Source organism: Myodes glareolus, chromosome X, assembly GCF_982192425.1.
Source record: "Myodes glareolus chromosome X, mMyoGla1.1, whole genome shotgun sequence".
NCBI classification, from domain to species: Eukaryota; Metazoa; Chordata; class Mammalia; order Rodentia; family Cricetidae; genus Myodes; species Myodes glareolus.
The window spans coordinates 116,567,806-116,594,806 of NC_142053.1; the positions used below are offsets into that span (position 1 = coordinate 116,567,806).

At 40.0% G+C, this 27,001-nt stretch overlaps 2 protein-coding genes across 6 annotated transcripts in view; both read left to right on the top strand.

Annotated features, from left to right (window-relative positions):
* Cdkl5 (cyclin dependent kinase like 5) overlaps positions 1–27,001 on the top strand; it is a 185,376-nt gene that overhangs the window by 67,979 nt on the left and 90,396 nt on the right. For all 5 annotated transcript variants that reach the window (XM_085684852.2, XM_085684849.2, XM_048440681.3 and 2 more), the window contains one exon: positions 890–924. In XM_085684852.2, the coding sequence (XP_085540978.1) occupies positions 890–924 (35 nt within the window). The remainder of the gene's footprint in view (positions 1–889; positions 925–27,001) is intronic.
* Positions 15,755–21,167, top strand: LOC125404646 (gap junction alpha-6 protein-like). Its single transcript, XM_048440685.3, has 2 exons — positions 15,755–15,913; positions 18,804–21,167. Exon 2 carries the CDS (start codon positions 18,864–18,866, stop codon positions 19,788–19,790), a length of 927 nt encoding a protein of 308 aa, XP_048296642.1. The 5' UTR covers positions 15,755–15,913; positions 18,804–18,863; the 3' UTR covers positions 19,791–21,167.

A 27,001-nucleotide genomic window follows, 5' to 3' on the forward strand; every position in this document is an offset into this window, starting at 1 on the left:
TGCCTACGTAATAGGATGGCTAACTCAGGAGCTAGGAAGAGATCATGTCAGAGTAAACCAAAGAAAGTGGGAGTTCTCGGGGCCTATGTTCCTAAGCTGACTTAGAAGGGTAGAAACTCTTACTATTTAATGGGATTACTGACTCTGGTCATTTTGTGGGGCATGTGTGTATGTGTGATACTGAACATAGGACCCAGGACCTCATGCATGGAAGGCAAGCACTCTACCACTGAACCTCACCCCTAGCCCCAACATATAATATTCTGCCCGTTAGGAAATATATTACAGTATTCCAGAAGATGTATTACATGATTCCTAGGACAAAATTTATATGGGTAAGCTCTGCGTTTGACCTTACCTTTAGTTTTAAGTTCCCTAGAACCTACTGAGTTGATTTTTATTTGAGATGTTGACTTGTTGTGTATCCCTGACTGTCTTGGCTGTATAGTCCATGATAGCCTCAGGCTGATGGCAGCCATCTTGCCTCAGACTTCCAAGTTCTGTGCCTACAATGTGCACCACTATGCCCAGTTCACACAGCCTCACAGTCCTATGATCTATTTGTTTATTTTATTTATTTATTTGGCCCCTTCTTGCCTAAAATAACAAATGTGTGTAGTGAATATTTATTTTTTTTGAGACAAGGTTTGTGAAGATTTTTTTAAAAAAAGAAGCATTTCAAGATACTTATTGAAAGCAATGACTTGTCTATACTCTTGGTTTATAAAAATACATAACTAACAGATCCATACTCTATTTGTATGTCTCATGATTTTGTCACTCTAGAATATTGTCATAGGTGTTGTTTTTCTAACATATGCTCATAAGCAATATAAATATAGAACTATAGTTTGCATGTCTCTGATTGCTTTCTTCTCTTTAATTATAGGAGCCTATGGAGTTGTGCTTAAATGCAGACACAAGGCAAGTACATGATTTTTACAAGGAAAAATATGTATTATTAAAACTGTTTTGAAACTAACGCAATATTCTTTACACGTGGGCATGTAATTAAAATTGTCTGGTTCAGTAATGCCTCTTAATGAAATAGAATTGATATGTTAACCCAGAGAAAAAGGCAACTTTGGGGATAAGCATCACCATGGTAAGTGATCATTAGCGTTTATTTTTCCAGCCACATGCTATTTTTTAAAGCCAGTCTATTCGTGAAAAGTTATATAATGGGAAGAAAAAGGTTGGATGGAAAGAAGGAAGATAGTGACATATTAAATTTACAATTAACTACTCAGGAGCAAGGAGGAGTCTTGTGTGATTTTCATGGAGACCCAGTTGATTACGAATGGGTCCCCATCTGGGTTTTGAAAGGTAGTGAGTTGGTAGATGTTTGGCTGTGCACTGGGATTTGGGATAATAGTATATGATTATGCGTACTGGCTCTAGTTGGTCACTCTCAAAATCAATCTTATTATAGGTTTCTTACTACAGCAACCATAAATTATTCATAAAGTCATTTGAAGTTTCCTAGCTGTTACTTACTGAATGCGTCTTGCTCGGAGGCTTAATTTAAGATGGCAAGTATTGAAATTGCAACAATTTTAAACATGTAGTTAAATATTTTTCTATTTGAATGTATCGGTCAAAGTAGTGGTATTTGGCCTCATGTTATTTTGTTTTAATTTTAAGATCAAGGCTTTAATATTTTGTGATTTTTTTTTTTTGGTGATACAGTTTGGGTCTGAAATGAATTCAACTATTGGACTCAAAACATTTAATCATTTGAATCTATCATCCATCAATAGTAATATTTAATCTATAAATAATGAAAATTTTCCTACTGACTTTTTCTTATAAGTACTTGCTATCTTTTGACTTTAGATCCATGACAGTATGGTTTTGTGTTTTATATCACAGATCTATTTTGATACAGTGACTTTCCAATTCTTGAATTTGGATGTTTGAATTATTTTTATGTTGAAAAATAATCTGTAGCTCTTTGTCAGTAACTAATCCTCAAAAATTGAATGCTACTGGCTCTTAATTAAGGATGATTAAGAATTTAAAATAAATGCAATCAAAAATAAATTTAGTACCTTGAATACCTCGTTAAGAAGTATTACTGTAGTTTGAAATTAAACAAATGGAAGTTCCCTAATGAAATGCTCTTCTTTTAATGAGTTTCCTTGAGTTCTAATACATTTCTAAAGCTTCAAGAAGCAGAATTCCTGGCGGGGGGTGGAGCTGGGGTATTACTTGTGAAAAATGGGGTGTTAGTTTCCAAGTTAAATTTGACTCTTGTGAACGTAATACCTTTCTGCGATGACACTATTTTGTCCAGCATTGTATATAGATGCTTCAGTTCTTATTTGTGGGCTTTACTTTTTTATTATTTTTTGAGACATGGCCTCAACCATTCAGGCTGTCCTCCAAGTCACTGTGTAGTCTGCAGCGGATGACACTGAACTTCTAATCTCTTGCCTCTACTACTAGAGTGCTAGGATTAACAGTTGTGTGCCCCTGCAGCCCAGTTGTATGGTGTTGGGGATTTAACCCAGGGCTCTTGTGAGTATGGGACAAGTACTCTATGAAGTGAGCTCCGTCTGTACTCAGTCCTAATGGTGGGTTTTGGAGCATAGGGAACTGGGAGATACAGACAGGTCTAGCATGCATATACATGCGTATGTGTTATTTGCTTTTCTAATATATTAAATGTGTGGGGGAGTGTGGGTGTGGTTTAGATATTTTCTGCTAGTCTTTATTATTCATTGACCTTTACTCTTTCCTTTGTCTTTTGATTTTTTTTTTCACGGTGGGGAGTGGTGGTTTGAGATTAGGTCTCATGTAGTGTAAACTGTCGTCACACTTCCTATTGAAGTGAGAATGACTTGGAACTCCTTATCCTTCTGCCTCTACCTTCACTGAAGTTACAAAGTATGCACCATCACACCTAGCAAGACGCAATCTCATTTGCAGAAAACTAAAAATAGATAGTTTTTAAACTAATTCATATAGACCACAAGGGCAAGAAAACTATGATATATTGCCCCTTGTAAATAAAAATGCTGTACATATAGTTACTAGGAATTAGAGTTCACATTCAAAATGGGTTTCTCAAGAACAGAGGATGCCCACTCCCATCCACTTTCCTTTAGGCCCATCTTGCTGGTACTATGTAGTATCAAAACCAAGTATATATAAAGACACTATTCTAACAAACAAGTAAATGGAAAGATAAAAGCAAAATACTTCAGTTGGAGGTGTAGCTCATTTAATAGAATCTTACCTGGCGTACAGGAACACCTAGATTCATTTCACAGTATAGCATAAATCAGGCATGGTGACACATACCTGTGAGGTCCGTCCCAGCACTTGGGAGATAGAGGTAGGAAGATGAGGGATTCCAGGTTCAAACCAGTCAGCCTGGACTAGGATCTAAAATTCATCTTTTCCTGCTCTTCACTAAATGAGAAACTCAGATCAGCATTCAAAGTATTGTTGCTTTTCCCTTTCATGCATCTAAAAAGATTATCACAGGATGGAAAATTTAAAGCATAAATTAGTGCCTAACTCAGAATAATATGAAACTCTTTTTAGCATCGGCAGCTGTTTAGTCGCTTGACTTGTTAGAGTATATCCTTTTCCCAGCTAAAATCAGACCTTCAAATCTAGGCTCCATTATATAAAAATAGAGAATCTGATGCGCCTCATAGGATTTATGCTTTAGAATCAAGTGAACAGATTACTATAGAGTTCGTGTTACAGGTAAAATAAATGTGATCCTCCGTATTGAGTTCAGTATGTGAAAAATAATTGTGCTAATATCTTTGCAAACCTAACATTTTAGTGAGATGCTTAAAATAGAGATAGAGACACACATTGGAACACTGGACTTAACTCCCTAGGTCCAAATGTGAAGCAGAAGGAGGGAGAACGTGAGCAAGAAAGGCAGGACTAGAGGGAACCTTCATCTGACAATAGATGGAGATAGAGACAGAGACCCACATTGGAGCACTGGACTGAGCCCCCAAGGTCCAAATGAGGAGCAGAAGGAGGGAGACCATGAAAAAGGAAATCAGAACCGTGTGGGATGCGTTCACCCTAGGATACAAGGGGACTGACCGAATGAGAGCTCACCAAGGCCAGCTGGACTGGGACTGAACGAGCATGTGATCAAACCGGAGTCTCTAAATGTGACTGACATGGGGGCTGACTGAGAAGCCATTGTCAATGGCACGGGTCTTGTTTTGTCTGCATGGACTGGCTTTCTGGGATCCTAGTCTGTTTGGATGCTCACCTTCCTAGACCTGGAGGGATAGGGGAGGAACTTGAACTTCCCACAGGGCAGGAAACCCTGACTGCTCTTAGGACTGGAGAGGAAGGAGGAGAGGGAGTGGGGAGAATGGGAGGGTATGGGGAGGAGGGGAGGAAGTGGAAATTTTTATAAACAAATAAATTAATTAATAAAAAAAAATGTGCATTGCTTCTATATTATTTTTTATACAGTAGGCCTGTTTCTTAAGCATAGATCAGCTATTGTTAGGTATATATATATATAATTATTAAAAATAAACATTATGATAATGTTCCATATAATTAAATAATTTATTGTATATCCAAGCAAATATGAAAAAAGTCACTTTAGATCTGTATACTGATGAGGTTCAGAGGTCAAGTATGCCTTGTCTTTTCTGAACATAGTATGATAGACTATTTCAATCCAAAGACTATATTTGGTTTTTTAAAAACTGTTTCTTTTTGAGATTATAATTACATCATATTCCACTTTCTCATTCCTCCCTTCAAGCCCTCCCATATACCCCTCCTCCTTTTCTTTCAAATTTCTGGTCCCTTTTTTCATTAATTGTTTTTACATACATACATGTGTGTGCATGCATGCATACATAAATACAACCTGTTAAGTCTGTATAATGTTTATTGTATGTTGGTTTTCAGGGCTAATCATTTAGTATTGAATAACCAATTAGTGTACTCTGCTCTAGACTTCACCACCTAGACAGGAGACTATACTTGGCTTGCTTGCTTGCTTGATTGTAGTGTGGTACAACATGGTATACATGTGGACGTCAGAGGTCAGTTTTCAGCAGTGGGTTTTCTCTTTCCACCACATGGGTTCTGGGGATTAAACTCAGGTTCGGTGGTAAATGCTTTTACATGCTGTGCTATCTCACACTCTGAAGACTCTCTATTTTTTAGTTTATTCAGATAAATGGTGTCCAATTAAAAAATGAACAGCTTGTGCTTTCTTGATAGTTTCTATTTATTTTTATGTATACACATTGCCATGTATCTGAAATACTGTAAGATTTTCATTAAGCTCTTACTTCTTTGTAGTTATGTTTTGTATTTCATAATCCGCTCATCTTTATTATTTACTTGTGTTTTTGAGACGACGTGATGTACTGGAACTCACTATGTAGTACAGAATGGCCTTGAACTTGTGACATTCTTTCTACTCTAGTTACTGTTGTATAAGAATTACAGACATGAAACCCTGTCTTAGTTAGGGATTTTATTACTGTGAAGAAACACCATAACCAAGACAACACTTCTAAGGAAAGCATTTAATTGGGATGACTAGCTTACAGTTTCAGCGGTTTATCCCATTATCATCATGGTGGGGAACATGGTGACATGCAGACAGACATGATGCTAGAGGAGCTGAGGAAGTTGCCTGACTGTCCAGCTGAGTGAATCTTGAAAAAAGAGACCCCAAAGCCTGCCCCACACTTCCTCCAACAAGACTACACCTACTCCAACAAAGCTACACTTCCTAACAGTGCCACTCCCTTTGGGGGCCACTTTCTTCTAAACCACCGCAGCCACCACGCCCTCCTACTAATCTGTTGATAGGAAAAACTAACCATATTTCTATTGTTTGCCAACAAAAAGAATAATTAGTGGTGTGTTATTTTGCAGGCAGATCTGACTTCTTGTTTTAAGGCCTGTACCAACATGCCTGGTCCTGACTCAGTTTCTAAAGCATCATTTCCATTGAGGATTTATTCCCCAGGCTACTTTTCCAATTAACCACATTCAAATCATCAGGATTATGTTGGATCCCTTGTTAGGGACCAAGTCCAGTTTTTTGTACTACCTCTCTTCTATATGCTTCATTCAGTTTTCTCATTTCAATCAATATTATTCTTTATTGAGCACTTATAGGTTGAGTTTTAAGTTGCCTTTTTTGTTTTTTTGTTTGTTTGTTTGTTTTGGTTTTTTTTTCTTTTTGGTTTTTCAAGACAGGATTTCTCTGTAGCTTTGGTGCCTGTCCTGGAACTAGCTCTTGTAGACCAGGCTGGCCTCGAACTCAGAGATCCACACGCCTCTGCCTCCCGAGTGCTGGGATTAAAGGCGTGCGCCACCACCGCCCGGCTTTAAGTTGCCTTTTATGCAAATCATAACATAATTAATTCAAAGACAAGAACATTCTTTGTATATCTCCTTCAAATGAGTGATTTCAAGCTAAGTGGTGGTGGGGCATGCTTTCAATCCCAGCACATGGGAAGCAGAGACAAGTAGCTTTCTTTGAGTTTGAAACCAACCTGGTTTAAACAGTAGATACTCGAGCCACAGGCTCTAGTCATTTCCTTTACGTTTAATGCCACCATATTAGGATGGGTGAACAAGTTTGTCCAGAGGGTGTTGATCTGGGGCTTGTGAACTACCACTTTTGAGCAAAATCAAGCCTACAATCTATTTCATAAATAAATAAGGTTTTCTTGGAACACAGCCTTACTCATCCATGTGTGCTATTTCTGTGGATGCTTTTGCGATACATTTAAAGAGCTGAGTAGTTAGTTGCAGTATATGACCCGTGAAGCTCAAAACCGTTATCGTCTGACCTTTACAGAGGAATTTGCTTATTTCTGTTGTTAAGCAGTAGAATAGTGGCCTCAGTCAACCAACAATCTCAGTTTCTATCTGTTTCTTGGAGTCTAAGGAAGTCATGTTAATAAGGTAGGGGATTTCCACTGAAAATTACTTTTCCTTTCATTTGGATTTGGGTAAATTCTTTAAATGGTGACATCGCAAGTTTTGTGTAGTTACCTCTTTCATATATTAATGTCAAGCAGAGGAGTAGAATGTTCAGGAATCAGGCATACAGAAACATACCCACACTATTCATGCTTGTCCAATCTGTGGCTTGGAATAGCTGTGGTTCCTCCCGAAGATGAACAATGCACAATGCTGTCTCTTCTTGAGAACGATGAGCGGAGCCTTTGGTTTAAACGGAGGGCAGGCATTCTCACACTGTGAAGAATAACACTCAAGAAAAAAATTGAATATCTTTCTTGTGTAAGTCAAGTTGAAATAAATACATTAATAAGACAACAATACCTCTTGTTTAAAGTCTCTCACCCATGTATTATTTAGCTGCTTTACCTCCTACGTTAGAAAGAATTGTCTTTTCTGTGGGGGGAACTGATGCTTAAATAGTTGAATTTCCTAAGTTCCATAGAAGTTGATTCTTGGTAGAACTGGTATACAATTCACATTACATAAATCAGTCATTTTCAAATGCACATTTCAGTGGCATGTAATACATTCACAGCCTTTCAAGTTTCAAAGTATTTTATATCCCTAAAAGAAAACTCCATATTTATTAAGTGCAAGCTCTCCATTTCAACCCTTGTCCTGGCGTTTGCATTTGGTTTTTGTGTTCATGGGTGTAGATACTCTCGATATTTGATATATGGGAAAATGTATGGCATGTGGCTTTTAACTTTGGTTTCGTTCGCTTAAGAAAATTTGGGGAGGTTTGTTCACATTGTACCATGTATCAGTGTTTCATTCTTTATCATTCCTGAATGACATTTTGTTCTATTGCTTGCATCTGCCGTGTTTTGCTTATGGACTTTTAGTGGATGAATGTCTGGTCATCTCTTCCTGCTGGCTATTGTGAACAGTGTTGCTGTGAACAGTCATGTGTAAGCACTAGAGGTCTTGTTTTCAGTTCTGTAGGGTATGTACCTAGCAGTGGAAAGAATATCACATGGAAATTCTATGTTTAACTTTTCGGAGGAACTGCCTAACTGGTTTCCATAGCAGCAGCACCGCTCTATATTCCCACCAGCAATGTAGGCAGGCTCCCGTTTTTCCACATCTTTACTTTATTTAAATACCCGTTTTAAATACTGCAGCCATCCCAGTGGATGTAAAGTAGTCCTTCGTTGTTGTTTTCATTTACACTCACCTATGATTGGTTATGTTGAACAACTTTTTAAGAACATTTTGACCATTTGTATACTGTCTTCTTTTTCAAAGATTTATGTTGATTTATTTACATTTGTGGGGGGGATGTATGCATATAAATGTGTGCATTGTTCATGCCTATAGATACACAGAAGCCTGGAGAAGGTATTAAGCACCCTCCTTAATTATTTTCTATTTCTTTAAGGCAGGAGCCCTTCCTGAACTTGGGTGCTGTGTCTTACCTAGGCTGGAAGCCAGCAAGCCTCAGTGATCCTCCCGTTTCTGTCTCTCTAGAGTTGGAGTGTTCCAGACTTTTACAGGGATGTCTGTTTGGTACATGGTGGTAGGAAACTGAACTCTGGTCCTTATAATTGCACGGCAAGTGTTCTTAACTACTAAGCCTTCTGTCCAGCCACTTGTGTATTTTATTTAGGGAATTGTCTGTTCCGCTCTTTTTAAAGATAAGATCACTGTAAGATCACTGTGTAGCTCAGGCTGCCCTGGAACTTACAGAGATCTGCCTATAAAAGCCCATTTCTAAATCTATTCTTTTGTCGTTGTTGTTGTTGTTGAATTTGAGTATAAGTTTCTCATCAGGTATGTGGTTTGCAAGTATTTTCTCTCATTCTGTAGGTAGCTTTTTTATATTCTTTTTTTGTGTTTTAAAATTTTTTATTGATTTTATTGAGCTATACATTTTCTCTGCTCCCCCTTTCCTCTCCCCTCCCCTTCTCCCCTCTCCCATGGTCCCCATGATCCCAGAAGATATTGTCACATTCTTATTGATGTCTTTGATGCACAAAAATTTTAATTTTGATGACATATTATTTACTTTTCCTTTAATAATCACATTTTTAAAAACCACTGAAATTCAAGAACATGAAAGTTTAGATGTGTTTATATGTATTTAATAGAATACTAGTATAATTTTAGCTTTTATACTTATTGGGTCCTTGATCTATTTTGAGTTAATATTTGTATAATTTTCCTATAGTGTAATATAGAGATCAAACTTATTTTCATTTTTAATGAATTAGTTAATTAATTTAATGTACATGTCTCTGCACCACATGCATGCAATCTGCACAGAGGCCAAAAGGGGGCATTGGATCCCCTGGAATGGGAAATCTAGATGGTTGTGAGTCATCATGTGGTTGTTGGGAATCCAACCCTGAACTTCTAGAAGCGCTGCTAGTATTCTTAACTACTGAGCTGTCCCTCTAATCCCTGTTTTTAAGACAGGATCTCACTGTGCAGCCCTAGAACTCACTATGTAGACCAGGTTGCCTTGGAAATTACAGAGATCTGTCAGGCACTGCCTCCCTAGTGCTATGATTAAAAGTATGCACCACCATGCATCGTCTCTTCCTGAACTTGGTGTTCCTCAGTTGACTAGACTGGCCAGCCAGCAAGCTTCAGGGATAGCCTTATCCCCCATGTACATGTTTGTATGTACTAATGTTAATCAGTTGTACAACTATGCTTGGCTTTATGTGGGTGTTGAAGATCTGAAATAGGACTGTCCTTATGCTTCCAAGGCCAGACACTTTACTCCCAGTGCAAAATCCCCAGCCATGTTTTTCTTTTCTTTTCTTTTCTTTTCTTTTCTTTTCTTTTCTTTTCTTTTCGATTGGGTCTCAAATAGTTCAGGTTGCCTTCCAACTCAGCTTTGACTAAGGATGACTTCAAACGTCTGATCTCCCTGCTTCCACATCCTACATGCTGGGGTTACATGAGCCACCATATCTGGCTCTTATTTTTGTTCTTTTACATGTAACTATCCAGTTGTCCTAGTACCTTTTGTTGAGCAGTTCTTCCACTGACTCGTAGTGGCACCTTTGCTGAAAATCACCTGGCCATAGGTATAAGTGTGTGTGGGAGGGGTGGTGGTTGGGTACATTTCATTTTGTCCAATGGGCTTTGTGCCTGTCTTCATGTCAATACCAAATTGTCTTGATTATTACAACTGTGTAACAAAATTTGAAATCAGAAAATCTGAGTCTTACAATTATTTTCATTTCAATGTTCTTTTTGTATATTAAAGCATCTTGTGCTGCCATATTGATTTTAAGATCAGCTGAAGGTGGGGAAGCCATTGGAATTTTGATAGGAGTTGCATAGAATCTCAAATTTATCCCCAAGTATCTCGTCCATTTATTCATTCATTGTCATGCTTTTGTAACTAAAATTGATCTCTTAGTTTCCATTGTTTGTTGGTAGTATCTAGCAGTACTCCTGCTTATTTTTAATTGTGATGAAAGTTGTATAACAGAATTTAGCATTTTAAGTTGAGTGTTACAGTTCAGTGATATTAGCTGCATTCTCAGTGATGTGAAAACAGCCCTATTGTTTGTTTTCGATCTCTTTCATTAGCTTAAATAGAAGCTTGGAACTAATTCAGCACTATCTCCTATATTTTCCTTACTGCACCCTAATACTTAGTAACTTCAAACTTCTTTAACTTTCCTGTGACTTTTGTCTATTATAGATATTATGTATTTCTGGAATAGTGCAGTATTTATCATTTTTTATAAAATCTGGCTTATTCCATTAAATATTTTTGAGGCTCATCCATGTTGTACATATGAGAACTTCATTTTTGTAGTGTTCCATTGTATTATCATATATGTGTACATATTGTGTATGTATCCTATATATGATACATATATATTGTATATCATGTATGCCTCACATTTTCCAATCCATTAATATGCTATAGACACTTAAGTTGTTTCCATCATTGGCTATTATGAACACTGCTTCACAAACAAGGATCCAAGTACTTGTTCTCAGTACTTTTGGATGTATACCTAGTAGCAGAATTCCTTGGTCATATGGTAACTACATATGACTTTGAGGCTTGCTTTTTTTGTGTTTTGATCTTATTTTCTACAACTTTGCTAACTTTGTTAGCTCTAATAGATTTTTTGTTTTGTTTTTTTTTTTAGTAAATTTTATTAAATTATAAAAGTTTCCATTTCCGCCCCCCCTCCCAACACCCTCCCACTCCCCCCACTCCCCCCCTCCTTCCCCTCCATCCCCCAGGGCAGTCAGGGTTTCCTGCCCTGTGGGAAGCTCCAGCTCCCTCCCCCTCCCTCCAGGTCCAGGAAGGCAAGCGTCCAAACAGACTGGATCCCCAAAATCCAGCATATGCAGAGGAAACAGGTCCCAGTGTCATAGTCAATGGCTTTTCAGAAAGACCCCGGGCCAGCCACAGTCAGAGAATCCGGCCAAATTCCGAGAATCTGGCTAGATCACGTCCTCGTTCAGTCCCAGTCCGACTGGCCCTGGTAAATTCTCATCAGATCCGTTCCCTTGTATCAGTGGGTGATAGCATCCCTCGCAGTACTGATTTCGTCTTTCATGTTCCTCCTCCTTCCGCTCCCCCTCCGGACCTCGGGGGGGCTCAATCCGTTGCTCCAATGTGGGCCTCCGACTGCATAGCCGTCCTTCGCCAGACGAAGGATCTATGGTGATAAGCAAAATATACATCAGTATGGTCATGGGCCACAGCTGATTCAGGCACCCTCTTCTCTGTCCAGAGAGCAATCTGGGGGATTTCTCCTTGGACCTGGGATCCCATATATAATCAAGTCTCCTGTAAACCCTAAAATGGCTCCCTTAGTTGAAATATATTGTTCTCTGATCCCATATTCATCCTACCTCCCTCCCCCCTCATCCCCGGCCACCAAGCTTTCCCCGTTCCTCCCCTACTCCCTTCTCTCTAGCCCTCTCCCCCTCCATCGACCCTCCCACCCCCCCCATGCACCCGAGGTTACCTGGGACTCTTGTCTATTTCCTACCTCTTGGTGGATAGCTAAATAATCTTCATCAGGTTCATCTTCTTATTTAGCTTCTCTAGGATCACGAATAATAGGCTCAAAGACCTTTAATTATGGTTAGAATCCACTTATGAGTGAATACATACCGTGTTCCTCTTTTTGGGTCTGGCTTACCTCACTCAGTAAAGCGTTTTCTATTTCCATCCATTTGCATGCAAAATTCAAGATGTCATTGTTTTTAACCGCCGAGTAAAACTCTAATGTATATATGTTCCACACCTTTTTTAACCATTCTTCTATTGAGGGGCACCTAGGTTGTTTCCATGTTCTGGCTATTACAAATAGTGCAGCTATGAACATAGTTGAACAAATGCTTTTGTAGTATGTTAGGGAATCTTTAGGGTATATTCCCAAGAGTGGTATTGCTGGGTCCTGAGGGAGGTTGACTCCCAGTTTCCTGAGAAACCGCCACACTGATTTCCACAGTGGCTGCACGAGTTTGCATTTTCACCAACAATGGATGAGTGTTCCCCTCACCCCAAGAAAGAGAATTACAGGCCAATCTCACTCATGAACATCGACGCGAAAATTCTCAATAAAATACTGGCAAACCGAATCCAAGAGCACATTAGAAAAATTATCCATTATGATCAAGTCGGCTTCATTCCAGAGATGCAGGGCTGGTTCAACATACGCAAATCTATCAATGTAATCCATCATATAAATAAACTGAAAGAAAAAAACCATATGATCATCTCACTAGATGCTGAAAAAGCATTTGACAAAATTCAACACCCATTTATGATAAAGGTGTTGGAGAGACTGGGGATACAAGGATCATACCTAAATATAATAAAAGCAATATACACCAAGCCGACAGCTAACATCAAACTGAATGGAGAGAAACTCAAAGCCTTTCCACTAAAATCAGGAACGCGACAAGGCTGTCCACTCTCTCCATACCTCTTCAATATAGTGCTTGAAGTTCTAGCAATAGCAATAAGACAACATAAGGGGATCACGGGGATTCGAATTGGAAAGGATGAAGTTAAACTTTCGTTATTTGCTGACGATATGATAGTGTACATAAGCGACCCCAAAAACTCTACCAAAGAACTCCTACAGCTGATAAACACCTTTTTGTTTTGTTTTTGTCGATTCTTTAGGATTTCATCTGTGAAGATGGATAGTTTTCCTTATTCATTTCCAAGCTGGATGTCTTCATTTCTTTGTCTAGCCTAATTGATCTAGCTAGAACTTCAAGTATAAAGTTGTGAAAGTGACCAAAACAGGTGGTCTTGTCTTGTTCCTGATGTTTAAAGAAAGATTTCTAGTTACCATTAGCTTTCCAGTGCATGGTGTTAGCTACAATGTTCAAAAATAATCTTGAGCAAGCATGGTGGTAAATGCTTTCAATTCACTCAAGACCCAGCTCCTCTGGAGGCCAAGGTGAAAGAATCCTTTGAGTTTCAGACCAGCCGTGGCAACATAGCAAGATTTTCTCAAAAGACAAAACAACAAAAAAGCAAAAATCCCAGAGCCTTTTATCAGCAGACAGAAGTTGTTTTCTGCATTCTGTTTCTCTTTGTGAGCTAGAGTGGGAGGGGGAGGGAGGTGAAAGCTCAGCTTTCTTACCACAACCAATTCTTCTACGTATTGTTCTAAGTCTTTGAGTAGTTGTAGAGGGTCAGGAAAGTTGATTTCTCCACCTCCTTTCTTTCTTAACATTTTTATTTCTTTTCAAGGTATAGTGCCTTACTGTGTATCCCCAACTGGCCTCAGACTCATAGATCCATCTGCCTACCTTTTCCTCTCAAGTGCTGGCTGGCATTAAAGGCATACTTTTTGAGTTCTTTTTTTTAAAATTTATTTTTATTTTTTTGTGATTTGGTGTTTTGCCTGCTTGTATGTCTGTGTGAGGGTGTTGGGTCCCCTAGAACTGAAGTTGCAGACAGTTCTAAGTTGCCATGTGGGTGCTGGGAATTGAACCCAGGTCTGCTGGTAGAGCAGTCAGTGCTCTTAATCACTGAGCCATCTCTCCAGCCCCACTTTTTGAGTTCTTAATGCACTGATCACAGTTTGTTTTTGTTTGACATAGTGTCTCACTATGCAACTTTAGTTGGCCTTAAACTAGTAGTCCTTCTTAGTGCCAGGATTACAGGCTTGTACTATAATGCCCAGTTTATTCATAGTTATTTTAAATTCCTTATGTAATAATTCTCAAGTCTCAAGGCTTGTCTTCATCTGGTTCTGATACTTCTCTATCTTTTCAGATAGGCTTTCTCACCTTTTTGTATGCCTTGTGTTCTCTGTGTGTTCACTGGATATGGTCTATTGGGTGATACAAACTGAAATAAATAGGCCTTTAGTAAAGGGTTTATTTTCCTTGGGCAGGAACTGAGCCATTACATTTTTTCATTCATTCATTCAGTTTATATGTGTGCATTCATGCAAGTGTGTGGCTGCATACATGGAGGACATAGGATAGTTTGCAGGGATTGAACTTTCATTCAAACATGTGAGCTTTGCGAGTGGAACTCGGGTCCTTAGGGTTGGCACATGGAATTTGGATCCTTAGGGTTGGCACATGGAACTTGCGTCCTTAGGGTTGGCGACATGGAACTGGCGTCCTCAGGGTTGGCGGCATGGAGCTCAGATTCTTAGGGTTGGCAGCATGGAACTCAGGTTCCTGGGGTTGGCAGCAAGCACCCATACCTCCTGAGTGTGTCACTTCACTAGCCCCATTTCTATTGGTAGAAGTTTAGTTGCTACTCCCTGCAGTTTTCTCTAGAGCAGTGGTTCTCAACCTTCCTAGCTGTGACCCTTTAATACAGTTCCTCATGATTGTTGACCCCCCAGCCACAAAGTGATTTTCATTGCTACTTCATAACTATAATTTTACTACTGTTAGGAATTGTAATATAAATATCTGATATGCAGAACCGCTGATATGCGATGCCCGAAGGGGTTGTGACCCACAGGTTGAGAACCACTGCTCTTGTTCCTTTTTGTTTGTTTTTTCTACCCTTTGGTTCTTTCTTTTTCCTAAGAACTTTAAATAGAGACTGTCTTGCTTGCACCACTTTTTAGTGATGATCCATTGTTCTGTACTGGAAAGCTGTTGAAATGTTGGAAAGAATAAGATGGAGAAAGTGCTTTGTAATGTAGGCCTTCAGTTGGGTACAAGTCCTTGGCTGTATCCTTTACAAATATGGCTAGAGAGCTGCTGCTTCTTTTTTTCCCTTGTGTTAGGTGAAATAGAAGGAACACTTGGACTAGAGCTAGTTAATTCCTCTTCTTCCAGGATATATGTTTCTGATATTTTGTTCGGAGTGTTAGCCTTTGTTACTGAAGAACATTCTGAACTTATTTGAACTCGGCTAAATGGTACAGACTTGTAATCCTAGCTGTTGGAGAGGCTGAGGCAGGAGATTCTGAGTACATGTGTACATGTTGGCCTAGGCAACGAGAGGGAATTTACTTGAAAGCTGTTCCCTTTTTCCAGTGTACATTTCAAAAATGCTTCCATTCACCTTCCCCAAAGAAGAGGGTTTGTTGTTTTATTTTTGTTTTCGTTTTTTTTGTTTTTTGGGTTTTTTTTTTGTTTTGCTTTTCTGAGACAGAGTCTCTGTGTAGCTTTGGCTGTCCTAGAACTCCAAAGATGGCTTCAAACTGCTTCTGTCTCAAGGGCTGGCATTAAAAGCAGGCGCCATCATGCCTAGCAAGGAAGAGATTCTTATTGGCTCTTACTTCTGGGGTGATTTCAGAATGGTTACTTTTTCTCTCCTACAGAGGGGAGGAGATTTCAGAGTCAGAACCTGGTGAGATTCCTGGAGGCAAAGCTGTGGAGTGGGAGGGTCTCTTCTCCTGGGAGCTCTCAGTCCACAAGCTTGTCGCACTCCGCGTTTGTCAGCTTGATTTTCTTTACTAATATTTTATCCTAGTGCCTTCCACTTCGGGTAAGTATCTTGAGTATGATTGTGTGTATCTGCCCATCTAGAGAGAGGGGCTGTCTTGCCCTGTGTCCTCAGTTCTTTGGTGGGTTGGAGAAAACTTGGCAATTTTAAATCCGTTAGGGCTTTCTTGCTGTAGTGACAGGAATGATGATATGGCTAAGCCCCGCGTGTGTTGAGCTGAAACTGGAATTCCTACGTTTTATATTTTAAAATTAGAAAGATCTTGTCCAGTTTAAAAATAATGTTCTGCAAGAGGGTTTTAAACTTTCCTGTGAAGCATTTGCTTAGCTAAGATGACTCATTCTCGGTTATTTTCATCCTTTTGAATCTTAGATCTCTATTTTCATATGTTTAGTAAGAACTTTTTCAGAACAGAATATCTGAAAAGCTTAAAAACTTCATATAGTTCTTGAAAATTGCTAAGAACTGTACCCTGAATTAGTTAAAAATATTATGACTCGTTTGCCCCCAGCATTGTTTTTTGATTTGTCAGCTATGTTTTATAGACTAGACTACAGAAGTTCTGGGAATTTTTCTTTACTATTTCACCCTATGTGGTTTGCAAAAGGAGCTCATTTTCTAAGGCACCTTCAAATCTCTAGCGACTGAGCCCTGTTTAAATGTGACAAATGATTGAGAAGAAATATGGAAGTCTTATACTGCCAATGACTTGTTTTCAATTAGCCTTGAGGAATGAACTAATTATAAACTCTAGATCTTGGTGACTTTAGCTTAATAGGACTACTTTTGTAATCTGTGCGACAGAGGAAAGTTCATCTAAAATGTGTTATTTATCCAGCTGAGAAAGTACTTTGTGTACTTTGAAGCCTCATAATTTGATAACTCGCTAACAATTTTAATTTGGAGAAGCTTCAGTTCTTATTCTTGGATAACAGTTGCAACCAATCTCAGGTGATTGGCACACTGTAAATTTCGTTAACCCTTCCCTTTTTCTAGGGTTCATTTTAATTTTTTTTCCACAGTACTGAAAGTACTCTGCAGAATGGCCATTAAAACAAGAAACAAATTAATTGTATGGCCTAGCGTCAAAAATTGATTATTAATTGGCAAAGTCTTACTGTGCTTGTGTTAAGAATCTTTTTCTATTTTATTATACTCATTTGCTTACAATGACTGTTTGGATTCAAATGTTAAGTATGATTTTAATGCAGCAGATGAAAAATTACTTTGTAAATGATTTGCTGCATTGAAAGTATTTAATTAAAAATGATAGTTGTTAGTTAGTTATGTTGAAATTATCTGTGGCCCATCCATGGTAAGATCATTTACTGTCCTCTGAATTGGAAGCAGAAAGCACCTCACTCTGCTTTTGCTTTGAGGCCTTTTTCATGAAGAAACAGGGCCTCTAGGGAAGAAATGAGTGAAGACTAGCAAGTCTTCAGAACTGCTTAGCTCATATTTTGTATCATGCCCGGTTCCACCCACACTCCGTAGGCTAGGGGATGGCATCATTGTTCCTTCTGGAAGTTTTTCCCCTTAAGTTCTTCATATAGCATAATTATGGCCTCCTAACTGCGAATCCCTCTCGCCAGGCCCCCAGCGTTCTTGATATCATCCTCTTCATATTTTGTTTCCACCGAAGCTCACTTGCTATCCGTTAGCACAGAGTTCCCATCCTTTGCCTGATCTCTGTGTCCCTTGCTCTAATCCTGCCCCGCCTGTCCTGCCAGCCCTCCCACTCACCCCACAAGCCTCAGACAAACATTTGTACTTTCTCCCATGGCCTTAGCCTTGGCCTGGTTTCACAGTGTGATCTTTGTTCCAGCATCCAGGCTTTGCTGCTGCTAGGTGGTGTCTGATGTAACTCTTCTGTGACTCTCGCTCATCCCCGACACTGCCCACTTCCTCAACAGCTACCTCAACTTCTGCCTTTTACTTCTTTGAATATAGCAAGTTCTTTCCTTTTCGAATCTCTGTTGTTTCTTTCACATCTGGCAATTATTTTCTTGCTTCTTGTCCGACTATCTCTAATCAGTCTGGCTGGAGCTTTCCTACCTCATTTTTTTGTCAGTGTGTCCTGGTTATTTTCTTCTCAGCATCTATTTAAATTTGCAACTGTTGTGCATTCATTTGCTCACTGAGACACACACACACACACACACACACCTGTTTCTGAAATTAAGGTGTAAGCCATATCTTGCACTGGATTTCTTCATTCCTTCTCTTATAAATTATATTATGTATTTAATAAAATGTTATACTTTTTGAGGCAAGTTCTCATTCTGTAGCTCAAGATAACTCAGTGGGTATCCCAGGGTCATCTGGAATTCACTAGGTAGCAAAGGTAGGCCTAGAACTCTGAATGATCCTTCCATTTCAGTATTCTGAGGGCTGGAGATTACTGGCATATACCAGCAAAACTCCATATTTGAAATGAGCGATTTTCCCCAGTTGATTGTACATTCCACAAGTATATTCTCTTTTACTCACCAGTGAGAGCCCGTGCCTGTTTCAGTACATTTCACCTAGTAGACACTGAATAAATAACGGATGAATGAATATCATTGTCTCTCTTTGGGAAATGTTGGCCCAACTTCTAAAACTGCATCAATCAGTGTATGAGTATATGAATTGTTAATATGCTAAAGAGTTGACTCATTATTTTTGGAGATGGTTTTATACTGAAATGAAGAAGACCTTTAAATTTATCTGCTTCCCATTTATGTAACTTGTTTCATTATAGATGCACATATGTTCTTGTGTAGGAACACTTGCCATTTATAAAAAAGGATTCACAGAAGCTTTTGCCTGTTGTCAGCAATTCTCTTTTATTAGGAGATGGCGTGAGGAAGGGGCCGAACAGCGGTAGGCTTGTAAACTTGAGGCAGGTGTGACTCTTGCACTTACTTTGTCATTTACTTCATCCTCCAAGGGGTGGCATCACTTGCTGTGTCCGCTTCCCGTTTAAGTGCAAGAACGGCGAGAGGGCACCATGGGTGACTGGAGTGCCTTAGCCAAGCTCCTCAAAAAGGTTCAGCCCTACTCCACAGCTGGAGGAAAGGTATGGCTCAAGGTCCTTTTCATTTTCCGCATCCTGCTCCTGGGGACCGCCATCGAGTCAGCCTGGAGCGATGAGCAACTCAAGTTCCGTTGCAACACCCAGCAACCCGGCTGTGAAAATGTCTGCTACGACCAAGCTTTCCCCATCTCTCACGTGCGCCTCTGGGTCCTCCAGATCATATTCGTGTGTGTGCCTACACTCTTATACCTGGCACATGTGTTCTGTGAGACTCGGCGGAAAGAGAAGCTGAAGACGCAAGAGAAGGAGCTTGGAGTGGTTCATGTGAATGGTGCCTGTGTGGAGCCGCACCTGCAGCCAAGTGAAGAGAAGAAGTTCGAACGTGGCAGTGAAGAACATGCTAAGGTGGAAAGGAAAGGCCAGCTGCTGCTAACCTACATGCTCAGTATCTTCTTCAAGTCTGTCTTTGAGGTGGTCTTCCTGCTGGTCCAGTGGTACCTTTATGGATTTACCCTGAGAGCAGTTTACATTTGTGAGCAGTCTCCTTGCCCACATCAGGTGGACTGCTTCATCTCCCGTCCCACAGAGAAAAGCATCTTCATCCTCTTCATGCTGGTGGTGTCCCTGGCGTCTTTAGCCTTGAATATCATTGAGCTGTCCTATGTCCTCTTTAAGGTCATTAAGAATTACGTGAGAAAGGAGAATGAGGTTTACTATAGTATAGCTGATCTCCAGAGCCTTTCCCATGTCTCCTCACCAAATGTTCTCACTAACGTGTTTCCTGAGGGTCGGGGGGCTCCTGCGGAACATTGTCAGTTACAGTATGAAACAGAGTCAAGGCGGGGACGGCAGGCAAACAGTAGCCTTTCTGGCCTGCACTCAGCCTTTTCTTCACCCTGACGATAAGCAGGATTCCCAGAAGGTTGGGTGGAGAGAAAAGCAGATCAAAGCTACTGAACACGAGCGTTGCACAGTAGCAGCTATCCACCAATAGTAGTGGTCATTACAACAGCAGCCTGATAGCTTAGATACTGCAAATCAGATAGTGCCTGAAAGCATTGTGATTTTCCTTGGTTGCTAAAGAGAATCAAAGTGTGGTAGAAAGTGTACCCAAGTTTCAGTACAGATAATGTTCAATGACCTCATTTGTGAGAACTAGCAAGCAGAAAGATAATAGACCACAAGGGTCTAGGAGAGGAAGTGGAAGAGACATGTGTTGGGATTTAAAGTTCTTGATGCATTGGTAGATGGTTTGTCTAGTATGTGTAAGACCTCAAGTAACATAAGAATAAAAAGATAGTAACTTGAACAAATGAACTAACTGAATAAAATGGTTGACTCAAAGAACTTTTAGTCCAACTATAACTTGTATTAGGCAATGTATAAGAACCTTTCCTCTCCCATATTACCCTAAAATGGTTCTGTGTGTGGGGAAGAGTGATTTTATTATTTATCCACAGACACAGACATAGTGTAAATTCCCAATCCTGCATTTTAAAATAATACAAACATACCATTGAAAGTTGAGCCTTTCCCTTGGATTTCATTGTTTGGGCCCATACTATGTTTATACTGTTTAATTCCTAACGTAAAAGTAAATTATGTTTTCCCTTAAAATGCATCCCCCAATTTATGATATGTCATAGTTCTGTTAGTTGTGATGAGTTTTCTTTTTCTCTTATATACTATAGCAGCAATCTTATCACTGATGCAAACAATTTATTTTTCTTTTCCAAGATAGAGTCAGAGCCCTTAAAGAAACAGTTGTACTGAAAACAATAATTGTGAACACGACAAACTTAAAGAAATGCTTAGAAGTGAATTATGAAATGTGCCTACATGAATTTGGCAATAGTGGGCATTCTTGGCTTTGTTTTACATAATACATATTAATTCAGATGTTACCTTCTGCTGTGAGTTTGGCAGTCTCTTGTGATTACTGGCATTTTTCATGTTCATATTAAAATTTTATTTGGAAAGCAGGAGAGGGTGAGGGCGATTTGTGAAATACCTGTGTAATTGACTTGAAACATAAAAGAAATGCTACTCATTTCTTCTCATGCCTTTTGAAACATTCCACAGATTGAAAAATACTGAGCTGCAGACTTTTGTTTTCCCATGACAGCTACACACACAATTTTATTCAAGAAATGTTAATTTGCTTACCATTTGATGTTAAACTACCATGTTCAGCTTTGTTTCATGCAATGCAGGCCTATCATATGTTATTCTAGAGAATTCTTTATTCAATAAAGTAGTAAGAGAGTGGTCCATGCATATTCCTTCTCTGATAATTTCTGACTGGTCTTTTGAACTCTTCACTGGTGCATCTTCATTAAAGCACACTAAGCTGGTTATGGTGGCTCATGGAGGCCAAGACAATTGCAGTGGACTAGAGTGTGAGACGCTCCCCACCTCCTGCCCATGAAGCAGAATCCAGTGCAATCACAGTTTTTGAAAGTCAGGTGGGGTGACTCTGCGACATGATTCTAGAATCAGCATCCTTCATTTCATGTACTAGAACCATGGAGAGATTCATGAGCTCCAGATATGCTAAAAGAATGTAGTTGGGTTTTTTCCCTTCCCCTTTAAGGGATGTACTCTCAATCATTAAGCGTCTTCCCATCCCAGGGAACCGAGGGAAATGGAGAACACAAGAAACATCAAACCTGTAGTTTCTAAAGTCTGGTTCTGACCATTGACACAGTGTCATTTGGAAAATCTAGTCTCTTAAGTAAATGATGAGTTTCAGGGGTTTTTTAGAAGTGGCTTATGAAGATTAATCAGTTATTTAGTAAGGGGGCACTTTTGGATACTGCAGAATTTCTGAGGCCTTGGGATCAGATTGGGCACTGCCACTGTTGCTCCCTGTTCCTGTTACATTCATTTTCACGTGTAGCTTGCTTGTTTTCTTCACACTTTTTACCCTGAGATAATTGCAGATTCAACCGTGATTGTAAGAAATAGTAGATTCTGTATATCTTTATATTCAATAGTAACTTTTTTTAGTCAGGGTCTCTCTAAGTAGCCCTGTTTTGAAATTTGCCTTTAAGCAACTTGCTCTGTAGATAAGACTGGCCTTGAACTCAGAGAGTTCCACCTGACTTTTCCTCCACAGTGTTGGGAATAAAAGCGTGTACTACTACCTCTGGCCAAATAATTATTTTTTAAGGAAGTTATAGACCCAGGTGTCATATATTCCAATCTGGTTTTGAAGCTGTGGTGCTTTACTCTGAAGCTGAAGATGACCTTGCACTTCTGATCCTCATGCCTTTACCTCCTTAGTGCTGGAATTACAAGAGTGTGCCCCCATGCCTGGTTTATATAGGGCTGCAGATTGGGCCCATGGCTTTGTGCACGTCAAGCAAGCACTCTGTCACTGAGCTATCCCCCCAACTTTTACTGTTTACTTTTTGCCTGTTTGTATTTTTAAAACAGAATCTCTTATAACCCATGCAGGTCTTGAGCTCAATATGTAGCCAAAGGTGACTTTGAATTTCTGATTTTTATTTCTGCCTCTACGTCCCATCTACTAGAATTACAATGCACACCTTTATACCTCTTAACTTTTGAAGCATAATTTCATAGGTAGAAAGTTGACATTGACATAATCCATTAACCTTCAGTTTCACCAATTTTATATTGTGTTTAGTTATATATAACTTTATAATTTGTGTAGAGTTTTGTGTTCACTATAGTCAAAATACACAGTAGTTTTAGCAATATTACCTTTTTATAGTCTTAGCCACATCTTTTCCTTATCCCTGACCCTAGGCAACTCCTAATCTTTACTTAACCTGTCTAGTTTTGTCATTTCAAGGATGCTATTCAAACAAATTATATAGGCCACAACACATTTAAAGTTGGGTGTGGTTTCTTTTGCTGTTCTTTGTACTATCGGTGGTATGTATGTATATAGGTGTGCCTGCCTGTGCGAGCACATGTGGAGGCCAGAGACTGATACCAGCTGGGGAACCAGCTGGGGAACCTGGGAGGAATGAGGCTATCCTTTCTGGGCCAGAACTAGAAGTGTGTGTGTGTGTGTGTGTGTGTGTGTGTGAGAGAGAGAGAGAGAGAGAGAGAGAGAGAGAGAGAGAGAGAGAGAGAGAGAGAAAGAGAGAGAGAGAGAGAGAGAGAGAGAGAGAAAGAGAGAGAGAGAGAGAGAGAGAGAGAGAGAGAGAGAGAGAGACTGTGTCCGTGTGTTACAATAAAGATCTACAAATAAAATCTATAAGCAACACTTATAAATTATTTTTGAAACAGGGTCTTGTTGTAAAACTGTGAGACTCAGGCTTGCCTTGAATGTACTGTGTAGCACAGAGTACCTTCAATCTCATAATCTTTTTGCTCCAGCCTCCCAAGTGCTAGAGTTACAGGTGTATACTAGCATGCCTGGCTATAAGCAATATTTTATATGATAATACTAGTTTATTCTTCAGACTTTTATTAGGCGACTGCAGTGGATCCTTGATTATCGATAGTCCTTGCTTTGAAATAGCTTGTAGTTTTGTGGAGTTCAGAGACCTGTGAAATAAATTAATTTTTTCCTTGACCTTAGTGAACAACTGTCATTTCCTTCTTTTTGGTTTTTGGGTCATTCTGGTGCTTGAAGTCATGCAGAATTGATTGATTGCTTATGACAAGGTCTTGCTTGTGTCCTGAGCTGTTACTAAACTCTCGGTCTGCCTTCTCACTTTCCCACGTGCTAGTATTGCAGCATGCACTGCCACAGTCCACTTACAATCCTTTAGTCTTAAAATAAAATTAAGTTTTCACTCCCTGGCTTATGATGTTGTTGAAGCTCTTCCCCTTCTTACTAGCTGGCTGAGTGTTAGACACACGTTGAGGAGACTTGTGCCTAGTGACTTGTAGTTATCTTGGTCATCGTTATGTTTTACTTGGGTTCCCATTAAGCCCTTTGCTGACTGCTGCTGTCTAGCAAACAGAACATTCCTAGCTTCAGCTTCTCGGACCATGTGCTTAGAGATCAGATGAAACAAGTACCTGCAGTCAGTAGTCCTTGAGCCCTACTGTGGCATGCAGGTATGCCATGCAAGCGTTATTTATAGTCCAATGGCCTGCCCAGTCCTGGGGCAGCTCTTGACTCTGTTAGACAGGGATGTTCAGTTCCACTACTGTAGTGAGACTCCCGCTTACTAATAACAGCAAGGACTGGCAGTCTCTGTAAGGCAAAGAGGAGCTAGACCTTAGACGTAGCTCCAGGTCCTCTGTACTCACTTGGGAGTCTACTTCTCGTGTTTGGGAATGGCTCCAAGCAGAGCATTTTAACTTAGGTCGACGCTGTACTTTCTTTGTCTTTTCGTTGAATCCTAATAGTGCTCCCAGGAATATGAGCTGTCATTAGATACCGTTTTCTTTCTTTTTGGAGGCGGTGGGGGAGGGGAGAGGTACGTTGTTTTTTGTTTTTCAAAACAAGGTTTCTTTATGTAGACTTGGCTGTCTTGGAACTAACTGTGTAGACTAGACTGGCCTTGAACCCACAGAGATCAGCTTGTCTCTGCCTCCTGACTGCTGAGATTAAAGGTGTGTGGCACCACCACCGGCTTAGACCCAGTTTTCTTTCTTTTTTAACTTGTTTTTTTTTATTAAATTTTTAAATTTATTTTACATACCAACCACAGTTTCCCCTCCCTCCTCTCCTCTTGTTTCCTCCCCCACCTCCTTTCTCCCCCCCCATCCACTCCTCAGCAAGGGTAAGGTCTCCCATGGGAGTCAACAAAGCCTAGCATATCAAATTGAGGTAAGACCAAGCTCCTCCCGCTGCAACAAGACTGAGCAAGGTATCCCACCGTAGGGAATAGGTTAAAAAAAGCCAGCTCATGCACCAGGGACAGATCCTGGTCCCACTGCTAGAGACCCCACAAACAGGCCAAGGTACACAAATGTCACCCACATGCAATGGACCTAGTTCAGTCATATGCAGACTCCCTAGCTGTCAGTATAGAGTCTGTGAGCTCTCATGAACTCAGGTCAGTTGTCTCTGTGGATGTCCCCATCATGATCTTGACCCCCTTGGCTCACACAATCCCAACACCTGCAGCTTGACCTGGGATCTCTGCATCTGCTTCTATCAGTTACTGAATGAAGGTCAATTAGGCTGGTCACCAATCTGATTATAGAAGAAGGCCAGTTCACGCACCCTCTCCACTGTTGCTACGAGTCTTGGTTGTGGTCATACTTGTGGATTCCTGGGAGTTTCCCTGGTACCAGGTTTCTCCCTAACCCCATAATGGCCCCATCTATCAAGATATCTCTTTCATTACTCTCCCTCTCAGTCTCTTCCCCAACTGCACCATCCTGATCCCTCATGTTCCCACTCCCCATCCCTCCCCTCCCCCAGTTTACTCAGGAGGTCTCATCTATTTTCCCTTCCCAGAGCCATCCATGCTTCCCTCTTAGGGTCCTCCTTGTTACCTAGTTTCTATAGGACTGTGAATTTTAGACTGGTTATCCTTTGCTTTACTTATGAGTGAATACATACTGTGTTTGTCTTTGGAGGTCTGTTACCTCACTCAGGATGATTTTATCTAGTTTCTTTCATTCACCTGCAAATTTCACAATGTCATTGCTTTTTTTACCACTGAGTAGTACTCCATTGTGTAAGTGTACCACATTTCCTTCACCCATTCTTTGGTTGAGGGGCATCTAAGTTGTTTCCAGGTTCTGGCTATCATGAATAATGCTACTATGAACATGGTTGAGCAAGTGTCCTTGTGGTATGATTATGTATCCGTTAGGCATATGCCCAAGAGTGTTTTGCTGGGTCTTGAGGTAGATTGGTTCCCTTTTCTGAGAGACTGCCATACTGATTTCTGAAGTGGCTGTACAAGTTTTCATGCCCACCAACAGTGGAGGAGTGTTCCCCTTTCTTTACATCCTCTCCAGCATAAGCTATCATTGGTGTTTTTGATTTTAGCCATTCTGAGAGTTGTAAGATGGACTCTCAGAGTCATTTTGATTTGCATTTCCCTGATGACTAAGAATGCTGAGCAATTCCTTAAATGCCTTTTGGTCATTTGAGATTCTTCTGTTGAGAGTTCTCTGTTTAGATCTGTACCCCATTTTTAATTTGATTATTTGGTATTTTGATGTCTAGTATCTTGAGTTCCTTATATATTTTGGAGATCAGTCCTCTGTCAGATGTGGGGTTGGTGAAGAGCTTTTCCCATTCTGTAGGCTGCCATTTTGTCTAATTTACCATGTCCTTTGCCTTACAGAAGCTTTTCAGTTTCAGGAGGTCCCATTTGTTAATTGTTTCTCTCAGTGTCTGTGTTACTAGTGTTTTATTTAGGAAGTGGTCTCCTCTGCCAGTACCTTCAAGGCTGCTTCCCACTTTCTCTTCCTTTGTGTTCAGTGTAACTGGATTTATGTTGAAGTCTTTGATCCTCTGGGACTTGATTTTTGTGCATGGGGACAGATATGTATCTATTTGCATTCTTCTACATGTTGACATCCAGTTATGAGAGCACCATTTGTTGAACATGCTTTCTATTTTCTGTTGTACAATTTTGGCTTCTTTGCCAAAAATCAGGTGTTCATAAGTGTGTGGATTTATATAAGGGTCTTTGATTCTATTCCATTGAGCAGTGGGCCTGTTTTTATGCAAATACCAACCTGTTTTTATTTCTATAGCTATATAGTAGCACTTGAATCACCATCAGGGGTGGTGATGCCTCCAGAAGTTCCTTTATTGTACAGAATTGTTTTAGATATCCTGAGACCCAGTTCTCTTGACAAGGTACCAAGAGGTAAGTAATGCTCCTCAGGCCACACTCAATTGGGTAGAATGTGCTAGAGTCAGGATTTAAACTCATGCAGCCTAGCTCTCAAACTGAAGTTCTCATCCTTTTTTGGAGGCGTAACGGCCTTTGAGTTTTATGTCACCATTTTCGTTTGCTTGAAATCAGGAGTGATAGTTATATGTGAAATAAGATGCTACACAGGTCAGTATCGCTAAAGAATGTTACCAATGAGAAAGATTGGGCTTGTTTTTCTTCAGCCTCTCGGGAAACCTTGTAGATAGACTTGGCAACATTAGCGTGAGAAAGGACCTGGGGCATAGCCTACACTTTGAACTGTTTACAATATGG

Coding starts and splice junctions, on each gene's coding strand:
- LOC125404646 (XM_048440685.3), top strand. CDS start 18,864: ATGGGTGACTGGAGTGCCTTAGCCAAGCTCCTCAAAAAGGTTCAGCCC.